This window comes from Melospiza melodia, chromosome 5, assembly GCF_035770615.1.
Source record: "Melospiza melodia melodia isolate bMelMel2 chromosome 5, bMelMel2.pri, whole genome shotgun sequence".
Classification (NCBI taxonomy): Eukaryota; Metazoa; Chordata; class Aves; order Passeriformes; family Passerellidae; genus Melospiza; species Melospiza melodia.
Genome location: NC_086198.1, coordinates 29651802 through 29669539, shown reverse-complemented (window position 1 = coordinate 29669539; position 17738 = coordinate 29651802). Strand labels below are relative to the sequence as shown.

Below are 17738 nucleotides of genomic sequence, written 5' to 3'. Positions count from 1 at the left end.
CTTCCTTATTCCAGCACAAGGTGTTTTACATGTCTCAGGTGTGAGGGGTGATGAATGACACAGGAAACTAAAGGTTTGGTCTCAAAGCACCTGGGCTGCTGATCCTCTGCCCAGAGTGACAGAGTGCTTGTGGTAGGTGTGGTAGATTCCAGAGGGGGTGTCCATAATGTTGAGCTGTTTAGCTGAGAGTGACCTGGTTCTAGCCAGTGTAAATGGTAAGTGCCAAATTTACCTCCGCAGCAGCAGGGCTGTATCTCCTTTAACTTGCTCTGAGGGAGCCTGCAGCCTCTACAGAGGAAACAAGTGACCTAGCTGGTAAGGTCTCTTCAAGCTGAGGGTTTTGGTTTTCCTAGTGCCCCCTGAGATTTCCCTGGGGACCAGCCCATTGCCTGGGCCAGCAAGGCTGGCACCCATCCTCTCCAGAGCTGTGCCATGGAGCAGAAAGTGATGGGAGACTCCTGGGGACAGTGAGAGTGACCTTTAGCTGTGCTTGGGTGCATGAGACGAGGGCTCTCAGCATGCTCATCCACCCTCCCAGTAAAATCTGGCAAACTGCATCAAAGGAGAAAACTGCCCTGCTCCATCCTGGCTGGGATGGGGTTAGGGAAGGATCTTTGCTGCATGAAGAAGCTACAGCGCTTGCTTTCAGAGCCTGCATACAAATGCACATCTTTGTGCTCAACTTGAATTTCATTTTGCAGAGATGGTACAGTACAGTGCACTTCAGGTCATATCGGTGTAAGAACCTCAGGTCTGTTTACAGAATGTACATATGGAATTATTTTTCAAATATTGTTCTGTTGTTCATTAAAACATTGCAAACCTTAGTGGGAGGCAGGGGGAGTATTGTTAGTACTGCAGTAATAGCTCATTTTTCAGAGATCAGGTTTCACTTGCTCAGTGCCAGCAAAGGAAGTTGTAGTGTTTTAGTGGAAAAAAAAAGGGATGGGTGATAAAATCATTTGCAAGAATTCACATCTGAACCTCGAGGCAGCATAACAAACCCCTGCATTTATGAAGTTTTCCAATCCTCTTCAGGATAGGCAGTATGTGATTTGTTGCTGAAATTGGAGTGTTTGTGTGGTTAAGGTGACTGGATGACAGGCTCGTGCTTACTGAGAGCACTCCCATGTCCTACAGACATTTTCCAAAACACAGCATTAACCATTGGGAGCTGAACTAACCAGAGGAAGCAGGCTGCTTTTGCATTTTATTTAATTTTTAATTAAGCTATTTTTGCATTACTTTTGTTTTAATAGTCAAAGGACTTTTTAAAGAAAATCCCATTGTCAGCAGTCTCTGTTAGAAAGGCCGATTGCCTCCAAACAGTGCTTCCTTTCAGAGATGATGCTGGAGACTTGATCAACAAGGGCACTTGTTTATTTTTTCTCTTTAAAACAGTTTTTTTTTTTTTTTTGTTTTGCTTTCTGGTTTTTGAAATCCATCAGAATAAATTTGGATTGGTGATAATATTAATGAGAAGTGAGAATTAATATTCTCTCTCCACTGCCTGTTAGTGCAAAATTTCTCCGTTCAAATGATGTGAATGCAAATTTTCTGCTTGGTTCCTTAGTCTAGGAGGAATGCTTCCTCAGCTGTCACCTATGTATTTTTAACTTATTCCATTATAATTTCAGAGGGTCAGAATGTATTTGGTGCTGGGCAGTCTAACTGGAGCTGAGGCCCCATGTTTACATGCTGCTGTAGTCTCAGCATTGGCATTGTCAGTGCAAGCCTGAAGGGGCTGGTGCACAATCCATGCTTGTTCAGCCCTCCTGCTGCATCCAGCTTGTCCATCTGAGCAGAACAGCATCTCATCACTCATGGAATTCACTTTACCTGAGTGTGGGGGCAAGCAATAAAGAACCCTGCTCCTTTGCACCTCCAGACTTGCTTTCATCAACCTCATTTATAAAGACATCTATCTGAGGAATATATGAAATACAGTGTGTGGAAATATCAAATTACAGTATGCTTGGCTTATATAATATGAGGAAGAAAAAGAAAACCCAAACAAGATGGTTTTACATTGCTCAGTATGCTAAATCATTCATCCACACAGCAAACATATGTGCAGGTAGAAAAGTGCCAAGCTGAGGAAATAAGAAATTTTCAAGAAGGCCAGGCAGGCACTTAAGTATTTGAAAACATCAGCAACTTTAATGATCCATAAAGCCTCAAAGCACCTTAAAAATAAGAGATGGAAAGCCATCCCGGGCAGACAAGATGAAGAGGGTTTTGTGCATGTGCACACCTGTGCTTGGCTCTGGAGCCTGCCTGCCGCTCTCTGTCTGCATGGTGCCGTGGGGAAGCCGTGGGTTAGTGGTGAACATGGCAGTGCTGGGATAACAGCTGGACTCAGTGATCTCAGAGATCTTTTCCAAACTTAATGATCGTATGATCCTGTATTTCCTTCTTGTAGAGATTGTATTTCTCTTATTTTGAGTGGCTCATGTGCATCATGTCCTGAAGAACCATAGTGTAGCAAGGACAGCGCTCCTCTCTACCTAGACTCCGAAAGTTTTGGTCTTGTGCCTGTGAATGGCCGTGGGCATTTCAGGGAGAGATGCATATGCAGCACTTGGATGGAGGTGAAGTGCCTGACAAACACCCTCAGGAACATTAGAAGCAGATGTCCTGCACATGGTATCAAAAACTTCATCTGGATCCTCCTCGGCATCTCCTGTTGGCTTTGGCAGGAAGGGCTGTATCTTGCATGGCAGGCCTCGTTTCATATAGAGACTGTGTAGTGTATGGTTAGGCAGTTTGCAGAACAAAAGCTGAATTTGGTTTCAATCTGGCTGATACTAAACAGGCTTTGAGTGAAGAAGGCTTTTGTTTCGATGCCATGACATTAAACCCTAATGTGAACCTTCCCCTTGGCAAGGCAGTGCCCTGCGCTGTCATTTGCTTGTTGACATTTTCTGCCAAACAAAAATAAATTCTTTAAGGCTCATGCTGCTGAATAATTAATTTTTTATGGTTCCTGAAGGGAATACTTTATAGCTGAGGTGGATCTTTCCATAGGCTGAGAGCGCCAGGATTTCACTCGCTGAAAGAGCTGACAGTGGGAATAAGGGCACGGATCCTCCGGGGGCAGGGCTGCACGGGATGCTGTGCTGGATGCAGATGTGCCTCTGCAGGTTCCTAACCCCACAGATACAAAGCTGCAGATGAGCCCCTCAGCTGTCACCAACACCTTTGGGTACACTTATTTCTGCTACTGATGTGCCCAAGTTGTGTCCCACAGATGATGAGCAGTTTGGAGCCTCGTTCCGGTCCCAGTGCCTGAATTCTCTGGGTGAGCATTTTCTCTCTTTAGTGAGAGGATAGAACCAGCCTCTACTCCCAGAGCAGCAGCCATGTGGGAGTGTGCCAGGTGTGTGTTGTGGCAGCTAATATGCATCTGTCAAGTGAGAAATTGATTCCCAGCTCCCTAATGTAGACAGAAGCTACTCTGAGACAGAAGCTAACTGTCTTGCTCAGTTGGTGATGGTTGGATCCCTCTTCCTTCACATTTGTTGGTGTTTGTTGGGGAAGAACCCCGCTACTGTTGAAGAGCAAGGGACACTTGGCTCAAAGTTTGTGCTGGCCAAGGGATGAGGATGTTTCATTGCTGTGGGATGCTGTGGGTGCATCCTCCAGGCACAGAACACAAGTTGAACTCAGGCTCTTCTGTGGCACGTCCAGGTGTCAGGTGCTGCGGTTTGTGTGTGCACGTGGTTATAAAGGAAACGTGAAAAAGTGAGTGCAGTTCCTCAGTCAGATAAATACTCAGACAGAACCAGGGTCCATGTTTGCTCAGCCAGACACTGTGTTAGTGCCTAATCCATATGTATTTTATCCACCTTTTACTCCTTTCTAGCATGAGGCAAATTCTCTGCATTAGTATAACCAGAAGCTTTATCCCTTGGTCTTCCCTTGTACTCCTTGTGATGGCGGAAGGCTTTACAAGGCTTTACTCTTGGGTCAGAGTTCAGGATTTCCTAGGCAGCTAAGAACTGGCCACTGTGAGTAACCAAAGGACATATGGATCTCCAAGAATCAGCCTGTAAGCCATCCCAGAGGGAATAATTTCCTTCCTGAGCCCTTGGAATAATAATTATTTTACATCATGGGATTTTCATAGGACTGGGAGTAGAAACAAGTGTAGTGGTAATGGAATAATCAAGACCTGCTTGGCAGTGGTTTTCCTTAGCCTTCCTGGTTGTTGGAGCAGGAGTTTTGTATCCACTGCATGAAGTGGAAAAAGCAGGAAGGGACAGCAGTCCTAAATTCACCGAGGGCTCTGCTGAGTGAGGAAGGAGCTAGGTGAGCAGAAACCCATTCCTGAAAGGGACAGAAACAGGCAATTTGGAGTGCCTTCTTCTTTTTTTTTTTTTTTTTTTTTTTTGTTAATATAGGAGAACACTGATGTTTCTGACAGTAATAGCTGTAGCTAATAATAGGAAGAAATTACTCAGCGTTGTGTTGTTACCCTACTGCTGTCTTAATTGCTGTCTCAGTAGGCTTAATCACAGAGATGCTCCTGATAGAGAAGTGACTGAGGGCTTTCATACCACACTCAGAGATTCTGAGAGAATTTGGAGAAAAAGAAGCACAGAAATATGCACCCTTGCAAATCCAATGTTCTTACCATTTCTGGAAATGCACAGGCATCATGGTGAGATTTCCAAACTAAAATAAATTCTTTTTGCTGTAAAAATGGGGCAAGTGCTCAAAGGTCACTTTAACTGTATTAACTTCAGGGACTTCATTAAAGGATTCATTTTTTTTAATTATGAAGAACAGTATGCATGAAAAAGTCCATTTTATACACACCCCACCCTAATAACAGAAAATTACATTTGATTAATACTCCTATTTCTCAGAGGTGCTCAATACAGCATGCAAATGCAAAAATTGATTAGGTAAGAATATCAGAATTGCTAAGACTGCTGTAGCCCTGGAAATGTTTGAAGCGCAGCGCACTGCAGGGGTGGTGATGAGAGAATTGGGAATTGTTTTAGTTGTGGCCTTAACTGCACTGCCAAGCTGTAAGTCTTCAGAAGTGTGCTTTAGTAGCTGAAATAATTGAGATTGTAGAAGCCAGGATGTTTCTAGTCACCATTGCGCTGCTTGTGCAAACAGCAGAGCTTTCACTCTCACTGCTAAATTTGAGTTGTCTGTCCCACCAGCTTTTCCAGTATAAACCACCAGAAGTGGAGGGTAGGAGTGGTCAGCTAAAGTGTAGTCAGGAGTTCTGAGAGCACAGGCATTTTACAAGGCTTTAAAGAACAACCAGGAGTATATTTGATCTAGGAAATTAATAAGGCACATTCAGAGGTGCTGGATAGCTCATGTTACCTTGCTTGTCACCTGCAGTGACAGTCACTGCAAAGACAGAGCTTGTGTGTTTCCAAGAGAAAACAAACTTTTTGATATCCTTACTGAAGAGGGAAATTCTCTTTTAAAGCAGAAGACCATCTAAATTATTTACCTGTTACAAATCAAAACTCCATCAGATAAATGTTGTTTGGGATGCAGAAGCAAGGACTTACATTTCAAAATTAACATTGCCTGTGGGACTTGAGATTTTCATCCTTTCAGTGCATCCACATGCCAAGGCTGCTGAGCTGGCAGGGGGCTGGTTCTTTTGAAAATGCACAGGAGCACACCTGCAGAAAATAGCCTGCTCATGGCTCAGCTCTTGGTCTCACAGCTTTAGCTGTCTGACCTTAGCACAGTGTTTACATTTTCGTACTTCTGAGCTGGCTTTCAATTCTGCCACATTTTTCCTCTTTAGTTTAAATTAATGCTTTTCCAATCCCAAAAAGCCACACAGCTTTCAAGGCTGGAGTTTAAAAGAATGCTGACTGCAATCCTGTGGTCCTGGTGACACGTGGGGTCACAGGTGTGACACACGTGCTTCCCTGTCCTCCCTTTTTCTTTACGTGGATGATTCTTGTCAAGTGTGTTAAAGCTGATAGCTTAAGAAAGTGGAACAAAACTTTTAGCAGACTAAATAGGTATAGAGAATACATTATCCTTAGGTGTAGAATATATATTATCCTTAGGTATAGAAAATATATTATCCTTAGGGCTTCAACACAAGTATGACATGAGGGGAGGGTTCTATGGATTTTCTTTTAAACTGTTGTGCAAACTTAACCATTCTCCTCTGTGGTGAGATTCTTAGAGTGCTGTGCTACGATTGTACCTGTGATCACATGCTGGTTTTCACCCACTGGACTGCTGACTTTTTTATGGAATAGAGTAGATTATGCTTCCTTCATTAGTGTTATTTTTCATTTCCCCTGTCTGCATACTCACCAGACATAAATGTGTACTCGGTACTACTAAAAGCTTGCAAAGAAGTCAGCATTAGTAGTTTCTAGGTAGGATTTCCTGTGACCTGTCTCACTGAATCCAGAGGCTCCACACAGACGTGATGAGGTAGGAATTCAAGCTGCACAGAAGGCAGTGGGACAGAGGTGATCCCAACCCCCTCTCACATTCAGTGATGTGAACAAAGTTTAGGAAAAGGAGCACATTCACAGGGTCATTGTCAAGGCTTACTTTGCTTAGGGCTAGTGTTTAATGCCAGAGGCAGGGAGGAGGGAGTGCCAATCACACCAAGACACAGCTTCCTTCACTTTGATTTTGTGCTGTTTAGAGTATTTTTGGGACAGGAGATATGAAGTAACAACCTCCTCCTCGTGGGTAAAGTGAACCGTTGAACATCAGCATTTTTTCCTTGAAAACCAGGTTATGTCTATGCTACTTATTTAGCATGCATCTGTTTAATTAATTAGTGTTGCTTCGTGACATGCCAGATCATCAGCAGTGACCTAAGCCCCAGCAAGCAGACTCATGTAGGGCTCAATAGCAGCGTGTCATGTGTTTGAGTGATCTCAGCACTTCTCTGGGCTGTTCATAAACTGCTTACATGTTTGCAAGAACAGCTGTCAAAGTCCTGAAAATGAGCAATAAGGTATGGTGCTTCAGGATGGAAATGCTGCTGCCCATATTTTTTTATTCATTTCCTTTTCTGCCTTCCAGAAGTCCACCTTTATTTGCTCTATCTTTAACAGGGGCTTTATGGCAAACTGCAATTCTGCATGGTAAGAATTGAAATGACAAACTTATGTTTGATAAACTACACAAGCAGAAGTGTTTCAAGTCCTCTGCAAGGACATGAAGCACCACAATTAATTTAACACTTAGATTTTTAAATAGCAGAGGCTCTTTCCTTCAATCACAAAACAGTGTTTGAACTGCACTGGAAGTTCACACACTCACCGAAACCTGGATGTGCTTCATTCCTTCACATGTCTTAAAGATTGGGAAGGTCCAACATACTGTAAGGCTTTAGGAGATGTGTTTAGGTCACAGCCACCAAAAACCTGTAGACTCCGTCTCTGCAAAACCTGAAATGCCACCATGTCACGCAGCAGTTGTGTTGTTGAGCTGCAAACATCAGCTGCTCTGGCAGTTGTAGGCTGTGGGCCCTGGAGAATGCACTGAAGTTAACCAAATAATCTGATTTAATGAATGTGTATCCAGCTGAAGCTGAGAGATACAATAGTTTATGGCTGATCTTTTCCCCCTGGGCAGAAGCCTTTATTTCTGTAGACCTGGAGTTTTCGTGGTGGCCAGTTGCTGTTAGTGAAAGGAAAAGTGCAGCTAGGCTGAAAAATCAAATCTGTGGTCTCTTGGGTTTCCCTAGTTTGCTGATTTTTAATGAGTCAAGTAGCCCTTTGGCATTTGGGTTCTTTTGTTTGCTTTATAACCCCTGTAAATGGACTGTCAGGTCAGAGTGAGATGGTATTTCTTGGAAATAATCAATTATCAGTAAGCTGTTGTTGTGTGCAAAAATATTGGTGTTTTTCCTAAAAAGTGTTTCTTTCTGTATTTCAGCTTGTTAGTGACTTATTGGAATTCTGCTTCTACACCTTCCGAGAGTCTCAGGCACTGAAAGTAGAGTTTCCAGCCATGCTGGTGGAAATCATCAGTGACCAGCTACCAAAGGTGGAATCTGGGAATGCCAAGCCCCTGTACTTTCACAGGAAGTGATAGAAAATGTCTTAAATGGAAGAACTTTGCCTTAAGTTTCCCTGTGTTATTCCACACCCATGAAGGACCCAAGAAACCATATTTTAAACATGCTCTTTACACTTGTTCAGCAGTCTCTGAATAGTCTAAAATCATACGAAGGGTTTGGGGGAATGGAAAGCAGTTGACTCGGATTTGGCAAGACCTAGATGTTTGGAAATTACCCCATAACCCTAATACACTTAGAAAATGTTCCTGTTCCTCTGGATGAAAAGCCATATCTAGTCAATAACTCTTTGATTTTGATATTTTAACAGATGGAGTTTTAAATATGCCATGTAGTTTCTGGTATTGTTTGCTTGTTTTAAAAGGGTTCGAGAACTAATGAGAACTTTTTAAAGCTTACCCTTGGTTTGCACATAAAACGTAAAGTCAATATGGGGCATTAATATTCTTTTCTTGTAAAAAAAAAAAAAAAAAACAAAAAAAAAACCCAAAAAAAATTACAAACAAAAGCTATATATATACACACACATATATACACAAACACAAACCCTAACGTGTAAAGTAATAACAGAACATTTGGTGTGGAATACTGTTATCCCCACCTGTGGCATTTGTTATCCCATGTTATCCCATCATAGATGATATACACTGTGTTAAGTGTCCATTTACTATTTAATTCAAAAGGATAAGATGTGAAAAACAAATGCCCTGGTATCAATTTATAGTATCTATTGTGCTGGCTTTACAAATAATTTTTTGCAGTCTTTTGCTGTACTGTACATTGCTGTATGTATAAATTGTGAAGGACCTGAAATAAGGTGTAAGGAACTTTTGTAAATGAGACAAAAAAATCTTTAATGGTTAATAGGATGAATGGGAAAGTATTTTTGAAAGAACTCTATTTTGCTGGAGACTATTTAAGTACTATCTTTGTCTAAACAAACAAGGTAATTTTTTTGTAAAGTGAAATGTTCTGCATGCATAATGAACCGTTTACAGTGTATTTAAGAAAGGGAAAGCTGTGCCTTTTTTAGCATCATATCTAATTTACCATCCTACAGTATCTGTTGTAAATAACCACGCTTAACCTTTTCAGTTGTGTTTTAAGCCTTTCTATTTCTCTCTCTATTTTCCTCCCCTTTTGTCTCTCTTGCAAGCATATGTGACTTGAGCACATCTTAGAACTCCTGCTTCATATATCTGTAGGAAACTACACAGTTTTGTGTTTGCCACTTTACCAAGGTTTCATTTAACAAGACAAATTATGGTCTCTCTCCAAAGCTTTTGCCAGCCTAATGATCTAGTGAGTTCTTGCCCTCTATTCCCTTTCTCTCTCAGGGGAACAGGGGCAAGCAACACGTTGAATGATTTTTCTTTTTTTACTAAGGTTTCCCAGATTGTTTGGTTTTGGTTTTGTTTTTTTCCTTTGAATAGTGGATCTATAAAACATCTTAAAAGTTCAGATTATTATTTCAGATGGGAGAGATTGATCTCTGGTTATGCTGAAGGGAACATGCAGATCATTACAGTAAGTATATCAAGGAGATTTGTACTGGTGAGAGGGATGGTGAGGGATGATAAGGGCAGATAAGCTGAGTAGAATTTTTAGTGATAAACTAAAAGTATCTGTAATTTTGTAAGCATTTTTGTAATAATCGGGATACATCCAAGAAGACAAATGTTCACACTACAAGTTCAACTCAGTTGGTCTGATTTTGTCTCAAAAATGTTTTCTCTAGAATAAGACTGCAAAGAAGAGAATTTTTGAGGTGATTTTCACTATTTCACAATTTATAAGCAACTACAAGATTTTGGAGTAGAATAGAGGACAGGTGAACTTTTCTGAGGCTCAACTGTTGCTACCATATGCTCATGTTTAAATAGAATAGTTTTTCAGAGTCCTAATCTGTAGTGTTCTCTCTGGGTGCCACTGGTATTTTTGAGCTATAGTGTGTCCCTTGGCCGGTTGGAATGTAGCATTTCTTGTCAATGGTGGTCGAATTAAGAATTCTACACCCTTTCTGAACTCAAATTTGGAGGTGCACTGTGGTGCACTGAAGACAGTCAACGCTACTTGTCTTTTTAAATGACACCTGCCTTATGCAATGGTAAATCTGTAAAGACTGTATTCAGAGAGGTTTTTTATATATAAATATATACATACATATATTATTTGCATTTTGGAAGTCTAATTCATAGGCAGATCTTTAAATACTGACCTGCACAGCAATATGAAAGCCAAACTTCCAACGTGAGATATACAGCATGCAGACTGGTTGTTTACAGTAAAGACACAGTCATACATCCATCTATTCATTTAGGTTTTTTTTTAAAGTCTAAAATAGAAGATTTCAAAGCCAGGTTCTGGGTGAATACAGTCTGCAGCAGCTTTTTATATTAACAAAGTTACTGCCTCCTTTTCTGTCTCAGAGTAACTTTGCTTGACTAAAATAGCAAAGCCATATTCTACACTTCACTGTTAAATGCCTGTCCCAGTCCAAATTGTTGTCTGTTTGCTCCTATTTTTGTACCTTATTACTTTTAATCTTGGTTTGGTACAATTCATAATTCACAGAAACGTCATATAATTAAACACACTAAATTAGTTTTAAAAAGCAATTTATATCTTTATGCAAAAACGTATGTCTGTCTTTGCAAACAACTGTAAGCAGATTATAATAAATCCTTTACTTTAATCACCTGTTGTTTATGAAACCATTCATTGATTATTATTTTTTTGCTAGACATCATTGAAGTAATAGATACAATTGGATATAGATGTTGTAAGAGGCAGTATTCTCTTATCAAGGACACTTAAGCAGAATAGCCATCACTTTTTTTATCTAAACCTGTGTACAGAAAAAAGAAAAAGAAACCACAAAACCCAGCCCTAGTTTTTAGCTACCGGGAAGTTCTTTTGAATTTGTTTAGAATGAAATAGGCATTTGTCTCCTGCAAAATACAAGACAAACTATAACAGCTTTTAGAAAGTGGGCTTTTGTTCATCGAGCTAAATTATTTTGTTGTAAGAAGGAACAGGGATATGCAGCAAGAGCATTGTATACACGGTTAAAATGTAAAATAGTGTAATGTACTGCAGTGGGTATTTCAGGAATACTACACATCGTGCCACTGAGCAGTTGCACGGAGTAAAATAGAAAATACTTAAGTTTGCAATATCAAAATCTTATTAAAAAGATACTTTACAATCAATCATGCAAAAAGCTAATTCACAGGGTGGTGTTTTTCACTGACTTGTTTAAACATTTATGAAATTAAAAAATTCTACAGTTAATGCACTTTTAATTGTTTATTAAAGATTTGACTTTTTTTAGAGCAATGTTTTCAGCTGGAGGTCAATGACTTGATAAGACAGACAGCAGTTCTGAGGCCAGGAAGCTCAGAGAAATGTTTAAGAATTCTTGGAGTTTAAATAGATTCCTGGATGAAAAAAGCAGCCAGCAGTATGGTGTAAACAGTAAAATCTATGCATAATGATGCATTTATAATTAGGGGTTTGCTTCTGTATGTTTAAAGCTTTTTAAATAAATAGAAAATATTGTTTGGTCTTTATGTTAATGTCTGCAAGTACCTATTTTTCTTTTTTTTTTCCTTTTTTTATACAAATTGTACAAATATACATGAATTAAACTGGTTTGATTGCAAGTATTTCTTGCATTTTAATCTCAGCTAGCTGCTGGTGCAGTGATATCCCTAGAGGCAAGCCTTCTGCTCGTGCAGGAACAGTGCAGAACTAAAGAGTGGGTTGGGTTGGAAGGGACCTTTAAGATCATCCAGTTCCAACCTCCAGCCTTGGGCAGGGACACCTTCCACTAGACCAGCTGCCCAGAGCCCCATTTCACCTGGACATGAACACTTCAACATAAAGTAACTTGCAATGCCCTGCAGCACCTCTCTCCAGCCAGGGGAGTGGTGGTTCCAGCAATCCCTGCCAGCTCCGGGTGTCGTGGCTCCAGGCAGGAGCAGCTCCTCAGGCTGCAGGGCAGGGAATGCCCAACATGAGCAGGGTGGTTCACTGCTCCTGCCTCCCTGGGCTTGGCAAACCACGTGCTGATACTGCTCTGGGCATCCCACTGGAAGAAACAAACCCTCAGTGGCCAGACCAGTCTGGGCTCCAGTTTTTGTTAACCTCCTGCTGCTCTTCCCATTGACTAAAATTAGTGAATCCCTCTTGCCCTGAGAGAAATTCTGTTTTATATACACAAGGTCTCCCCATTGACCCTGCCTTCTCAGGGTCAGACCTTCTCCAGTTGTATTTACAGTGAGCTAGCAGGAGTTTTATTGCCCCTTCTAACTATCTTATTTTGTTCTGGACACTCTCTCAGCAATTCACCACCAAGTTCTGCACAAAGCCTGGTCTGTGGTGTAAAGCCACCATTTCATTGCATTTTGGTCTTTTAATAACAAAGTTGCATGAACTTTTTTATTGCCAAAAAATCCCTGCACCTGCTTTCTCTTTGCTGAATTGTCAGAAGGAAAGAATAGTAGGGGATCAGCAGTGTTAAGAAAAATTTCCCATATGCTTACAAGCAGATGCATCTGTCATTTGCTGTTCTAGAAATAAGACGATGCTATCACTACTTAAAACCATAATAAAACTTGTAACCTGACCTCAAGCTGGGGCACTCAGGTATCTGCAGAGACTAGGAGTTCATGAGGAGTACAATATTACTAAGAAAGGAGTGGAAAAAATGCTCTTTCCTGTCACAGATTGTGCTTGGTAAACTATGCCCTGCCATAAGGTTTTTGAGGTGTTCTTACTTTAATTGTAGATGTTGACAGGGTGGAGTTTATTTGGCACTTACCTGTGGCTACTGCAAGGACAGATGAGGGCAGACTGTTGGACTCTGATGTAGAAAACAATGTCCAAGACACATTCAGCTGAAGAGGTGAAACTCCACTGAAGACTTTCAGTGAAACCCAGTTTAGCACTGGTGCATTTACAGCCTACACAGGCCCTCTGTCAGCAACTTTTCTCCTTAAACTGCAAACCAATTGTGAAATGGGTTAAGAGAACAAGGAACAGCATTAAGGAAGGCAAGTTTCTGCCCAAATCTCTTCTGTGACACAATTAGAGGCTTGGGTAGCAAAAGCTGCAAGCAGTGTGGCAGCTGTATTTTCATTACAGGACAGATAAATCAGCTAATGAGATTTTTCTTTCACTCATAAAAGACAGCATCAGAAGGAAACCCGCCATGAAGATCAGCTGGGACAACACTTAACCTTCAGCAGTTTGAAAACCCCAGGGTTTTGCACCCAGCAGAGTGGAAGTGCTGCTGGCCAAGGCACAGCACTGCACCTCGGCCAGTGACTTACAGGCTATAAATTTCTGCTGAGCCCAGCTGGGCAGGAGTCTCAGCTTGGCCATTAATTATTCAGCAAACACATCCAACCTTCATCCCCAGCCTGAGGGATTCAATCTTTGGCCCCACAGTGATGGCAAGGCCAAAGCTATTTTGCATAAAAAGCCTTTTTTGTTTGGCTTTTTTTTTCCTAATTTTCAGCCCATGTCATGCATTCACTATCAGCAGCCTCAGCTTTTGAAAACCAACAAGTCTGTGGCCCTGCCCACAGTAACCAGCACAGAGCAAGGGCCGGGAACCCAACCCAAGGATTAACTCCTCTGTGCCCCCAGCTGTGACAGGGGAGCAGTTCCATGAAAGAGGACAGAGGCCATGCCATGGAGAATGACCATCCTGCTGCCAGGCCAAGAGAAGGATCCTGCAACCAGCTTGCTCCAGATGGGACTCCCTGTCCTCCTTCCTGTCTCAACAGCACATTACTGCACTCCTCCAAAATCTACCAAGCCATGGTAGATGGCTACCAGACAAGAGGCATGCCCTAAAGGCCACCTTCAGGAAAGCAAGCAATCTCAAAAGCCTGACTTCCTTTGTATTTCATTTTTTAATCTCCACTTCCAAGCAGTCAGTACCGAGGGCATCGTTCACAGCTCTGCTCAGCAGCGAGGATGAAGAACGAGCTTGGCCATGGCTACTGGGCTGTGCAAGTCTGTACTTGGCACTGGTGTAACTGGGCTGATGTGGAAACCCATCTGGTGGGTAGCAGTTCCCACAAGTGAATTCCTCAGAGGCACTGTGGTTAGCCTGGAAGCCAGATCTGATCTGGCTCAGCTCACACCACTGCCTTCAGACAACGGCTGGGACGTGAGAAAGTCTGGATTAGTGTTACCTCTGCTCAGTGTATCACTTCTCAGGAGAAAAGTTTTCTTCTTGTTTGGGTTCTGCATAGCTCCAGGAGTAACAGGAGACTCAAAACATCTCACCTGAAGGTAAAACAGGCTCACAGGACTGGATGGAAGAGACACTAAGACTCTTACTCCTTCTCTTTATATCTGCTTTTTAAACAACTTCAGTTATAAGGAAAAAAAGCCCCACCACCCAGAGCTAGAGCTGAGCAGCTAGCACATTGAGAATTCGGGAGGACAGCAGCCAGAACAAGATCAAACATGCACTGCAGGTTTAAAACAACAACAAAACAAATGGAAGCAACTTCCAAAGCTTGAAAGCTCCAAGTTATCAGAGCTTCACCATCTGACAAGCCAGCATACCTAGCTGCCACACCTGCAAGGCTAACACCAAAGATTTATATTCTCCCTCTCCTTTCAACATTTTCTACCAAGTGGTAGCCATGAAAACTGAGTTTGGCACACAAACACCATCCTGCCTCCAGAATGAATCTTTAAGGCCACAGATGAGTTGATAGAGCTGTGGGCTCAGGCAACGGGAGACCCAGCCAGGAGGGAGCTTTGCCATGTGAATGAATGTGAGCACAGAAACCTGCAGGCTGTTGCTGCAAGTACTGGTGCAGCTATTTCCTTAGCACTGAATCAAGGAGCAAATCAGTCAGAAGTCATTTTCAGTGCCTGGGTCACTTAGCCAAGACAAGAACTGCCTAAAAGCTTTGGAGCAGGGAGTCATTGCTCCAGTACCAGGAGAATTCTCCAAATGAAACTCCTCCAAGCAATGAGGGTCAGTGCTGGAGAGCTGTACTGGCTTGGCCCACCATTGCTCCATCTGCAAGTGATTTGTGCATACTCCAGTGGTCTGTGCAGCCCAGGCAAAGGAACAAATTCATTGCATGGAGTTAAATCCTTGGGGGAAAAAGCCATCCCAACCCCACGGCAGCATTAACCATTAACTGTTTACTAATCTCATTTATTAGGAAAACTTGCAAGCTAAGTAGAGCTGCAGTAAAGGACTTGAAATCCACGGAGTCCAGTTTAACAAATAAGTGAGCCTGAATTAGCATGCCATCCTGTCACGCTTTCCTGCATCCTCTCTATTGTCTTTCTTGAAGGAGAGAAAAATAGAGAAATTAATGATAAACTGCATGTAACTTTTTTTAAGTTCTACAAATTTTGAGGCATCAATAAGACATTGCAGTGGACAATTAGAGGGAAGGAAGACAGGCAAGGTGAACAAGCAGCTAAAACAGACAACAGATAAAATGCTGGAATTCTCCAGTATGCAAAAGCACCATAGCCAGAGATTCTCTTTTCCCTTATGGCTTGAACTTCCAGAGTTGCCTATTTTGTGTGAGGAAAGCTCCCCATCCCTTCTGGAGCCTGCTTGAGGCTGACTGCACAGAGCTGCCAATAATTATTTCATGCCACAACTTCCAGAACCAGAGCAAAATACTCTGCAACATAGGAATGACAAGTCAAATAACAAATAACATTTTATTTCATTTACAGTGATATTTTTGAGTAGCAAAGGAACCATGACATATAGGAGCCTGTAATAAAAGTTCATGTGTCTTATCTTTATAAAATAAATGAAATCATACACACAACATAAACGAATGTGCTCTTTGAAGACATTTGAAAAATGTCATGTCTTGATAACTATTATTTTTACTTACTGATGTCTGTTCTGCACTGGCTATTCCACTCTGAAATATAATTTAATTGTCAGCATGATAGCTTTTTTTATCCATCAGTATTTTCCAAACCTAAAATGATCATAGAATCATAGAATGGACTGGGTAGGGAGGGACCTTAAAGACCATTTATTTCCAATCCCCTGCCATGGGCAGGGACACCTTCCAACTAGACCAGGTTGCTCAGAGCCCCCTCCAACCTGCCCTTGAACACTTCCAGGGATGGGGCATCCACAGCTGCTCTGGGCAGCCTGTGCCAGGGCCTCAGCACCCTCACATGCTGTTAAAAATGGTGGCCATCAAAGCATCATCTCCAGGACACTAAGTTGAGTCACAGATGAACCAAATACTTGACTTCAAAAGCTATTTATCTTGCACACAAACATACTACTACTGCTTTTTACAACTGAAAAAACAAGCCCCCTATTAAAAAATCAACTTATCCCTCCATCCCTCTTTCTTGCCCCCCCCCTCCCAATTCCAACCCTCAAAGAATCATTTTTTTCTAATTCATATTTGGCAGCACTTAATGTCTTTATACAGATAAAATCTTCAATCCATAGTCCAGCTCTTCACTGATTAAAAGCAGTCACAAAAGTAGAGACAAGTGACTAGAACAAAAATCCATGGATACCATGTACACCTTCTTGGCGTTCAATGCACAAAGCTATAAAAACTGAACATAATTTTGTGGAATAAGTCCTCTCTTGCCATCTAACGTGCCTTCTAGCCATCCTGGCTCTCTGGAAAATTGCACTGCAAAAGAAAAGGAGAGAAAATTACTAAAATTACTGCATCTTTTTATGTTTGAATTAGTACTTTTCAGCTTTAGCTGCATGACACCAGGCAAAGCACCCACAAAAACGTCCCTTCATCTGCAATCACCAGTTTAAGAATCTGGCTAGGAAAGATAAAGAGGATTATTAACTTGACTTAAATATAATGTACTTCTGCAAAGCCTACATGGTGAAATAGCTTTTAGGTGCAGGAGACTTCATTAAGGAAATAGTTAATGGAGCTCAGGACAGATTTATAAAATAGAAAAATTTGTGCCTTAGGGGAAAAGTCTGAATTCATATCAAACAGTGGAAAACACTTTCAGTAGGTGGGGCAAAACAAGAGCAAGAACCTGTCTTGAGGAGAAGTGATGAATCTGGAAGATCAGAACCACAGCCCAGGACTTTACTTGGCATGAAAAGTAAGCACAGAAAGGATTGTAGGGGAAATGGAAATGATCCAGATGTCACTCCAAGTACCATCTCTTCAGAATAGAGCTGCTATTAGAAGTGACCCGTGGACAAAATCTGAATCATTCTTCTGATTAAATCCTCTCTCTGAAATTCAAATACATGGTGCAATTCACAAAACACAAAGCAAAGGCTTGCAAGCTCCTTGTGCCATCCTAAGTGTTTACCACTGCGAATCCCAAAGTTCATGCAAGAGTGTCCGTGAATATAAAATAAGAAATATTTCAGCTTGGACTCTCAATGCCCCAGAAGTTCCTCTGTGAGCAAGAGAACTAATGAAAGCTGACTTCCTGAATATATATATATTGACCACATTTGACAGGAAGTTAAAAAAGAAGCATAAGCCTCCTTTCTTTGGAAAACAGACTAGAAAGGCCTCAAATTCCCCTCTGAGTGTCTTTTAAGGATACAATACAGATACCTATTTACCTATGTAACTGCAAAATCCCACACTTTTTAGCAACCTACGGCACACTCTCCCATCCTAATTTATCCTCACAGTGCTTCTGAGACAGACAGTATTTAGGGAAG

The 17738-nt window shown here is 41.5% G+C and overlaps 2 protein-coding genes across 4 annotated transcripts in view; one reads left to right on the top strand and one right to left on the bottom strand.

Annotated features, from left to right (window-relative positions):
- NR3C2 (nuclear receptor subfamily 3 group C member 2) overlaps positions 1–10739 on the top strand; it is a 189094-nt gene extending 178355 nt beyond the window's left edge. For all 3 annotated transcript variants that reach the window (XM_063156751.1, XM_063156752.1, XM_063156750.1), the window contains one exon: positions 7900–10739. In XM_063156751.1, the coding sequence (XP_063012821.1) occupies positions 7900–8055 (156 nt within the window). In that variant the 3' untranslated portion in view covers positions 8056–10739. The remainder of the gene's footprint in view (positions 1–7899) is intronic.
- Positions 10740–15746: 5007 nt separating this feature from the next.
- The window catches only part of ARHGAP10 (Rho GTPase activating protein 10), a 138533-nt gene continuing 136541 nt past the window's right edge, over positions 15747–17738 (bottom strand). The window contains exon 23 of the mRNA XM_063156749.1: positions 15747–16716. Within this exon, the coding sequence (XP_063012819.1) occupies positions 16628–16716 (89 nt within the window). The 3' untranslated portion in view covers positions 15747–16627. The remainder of the gene's footprint in view (positions 16717–17738) is intronic.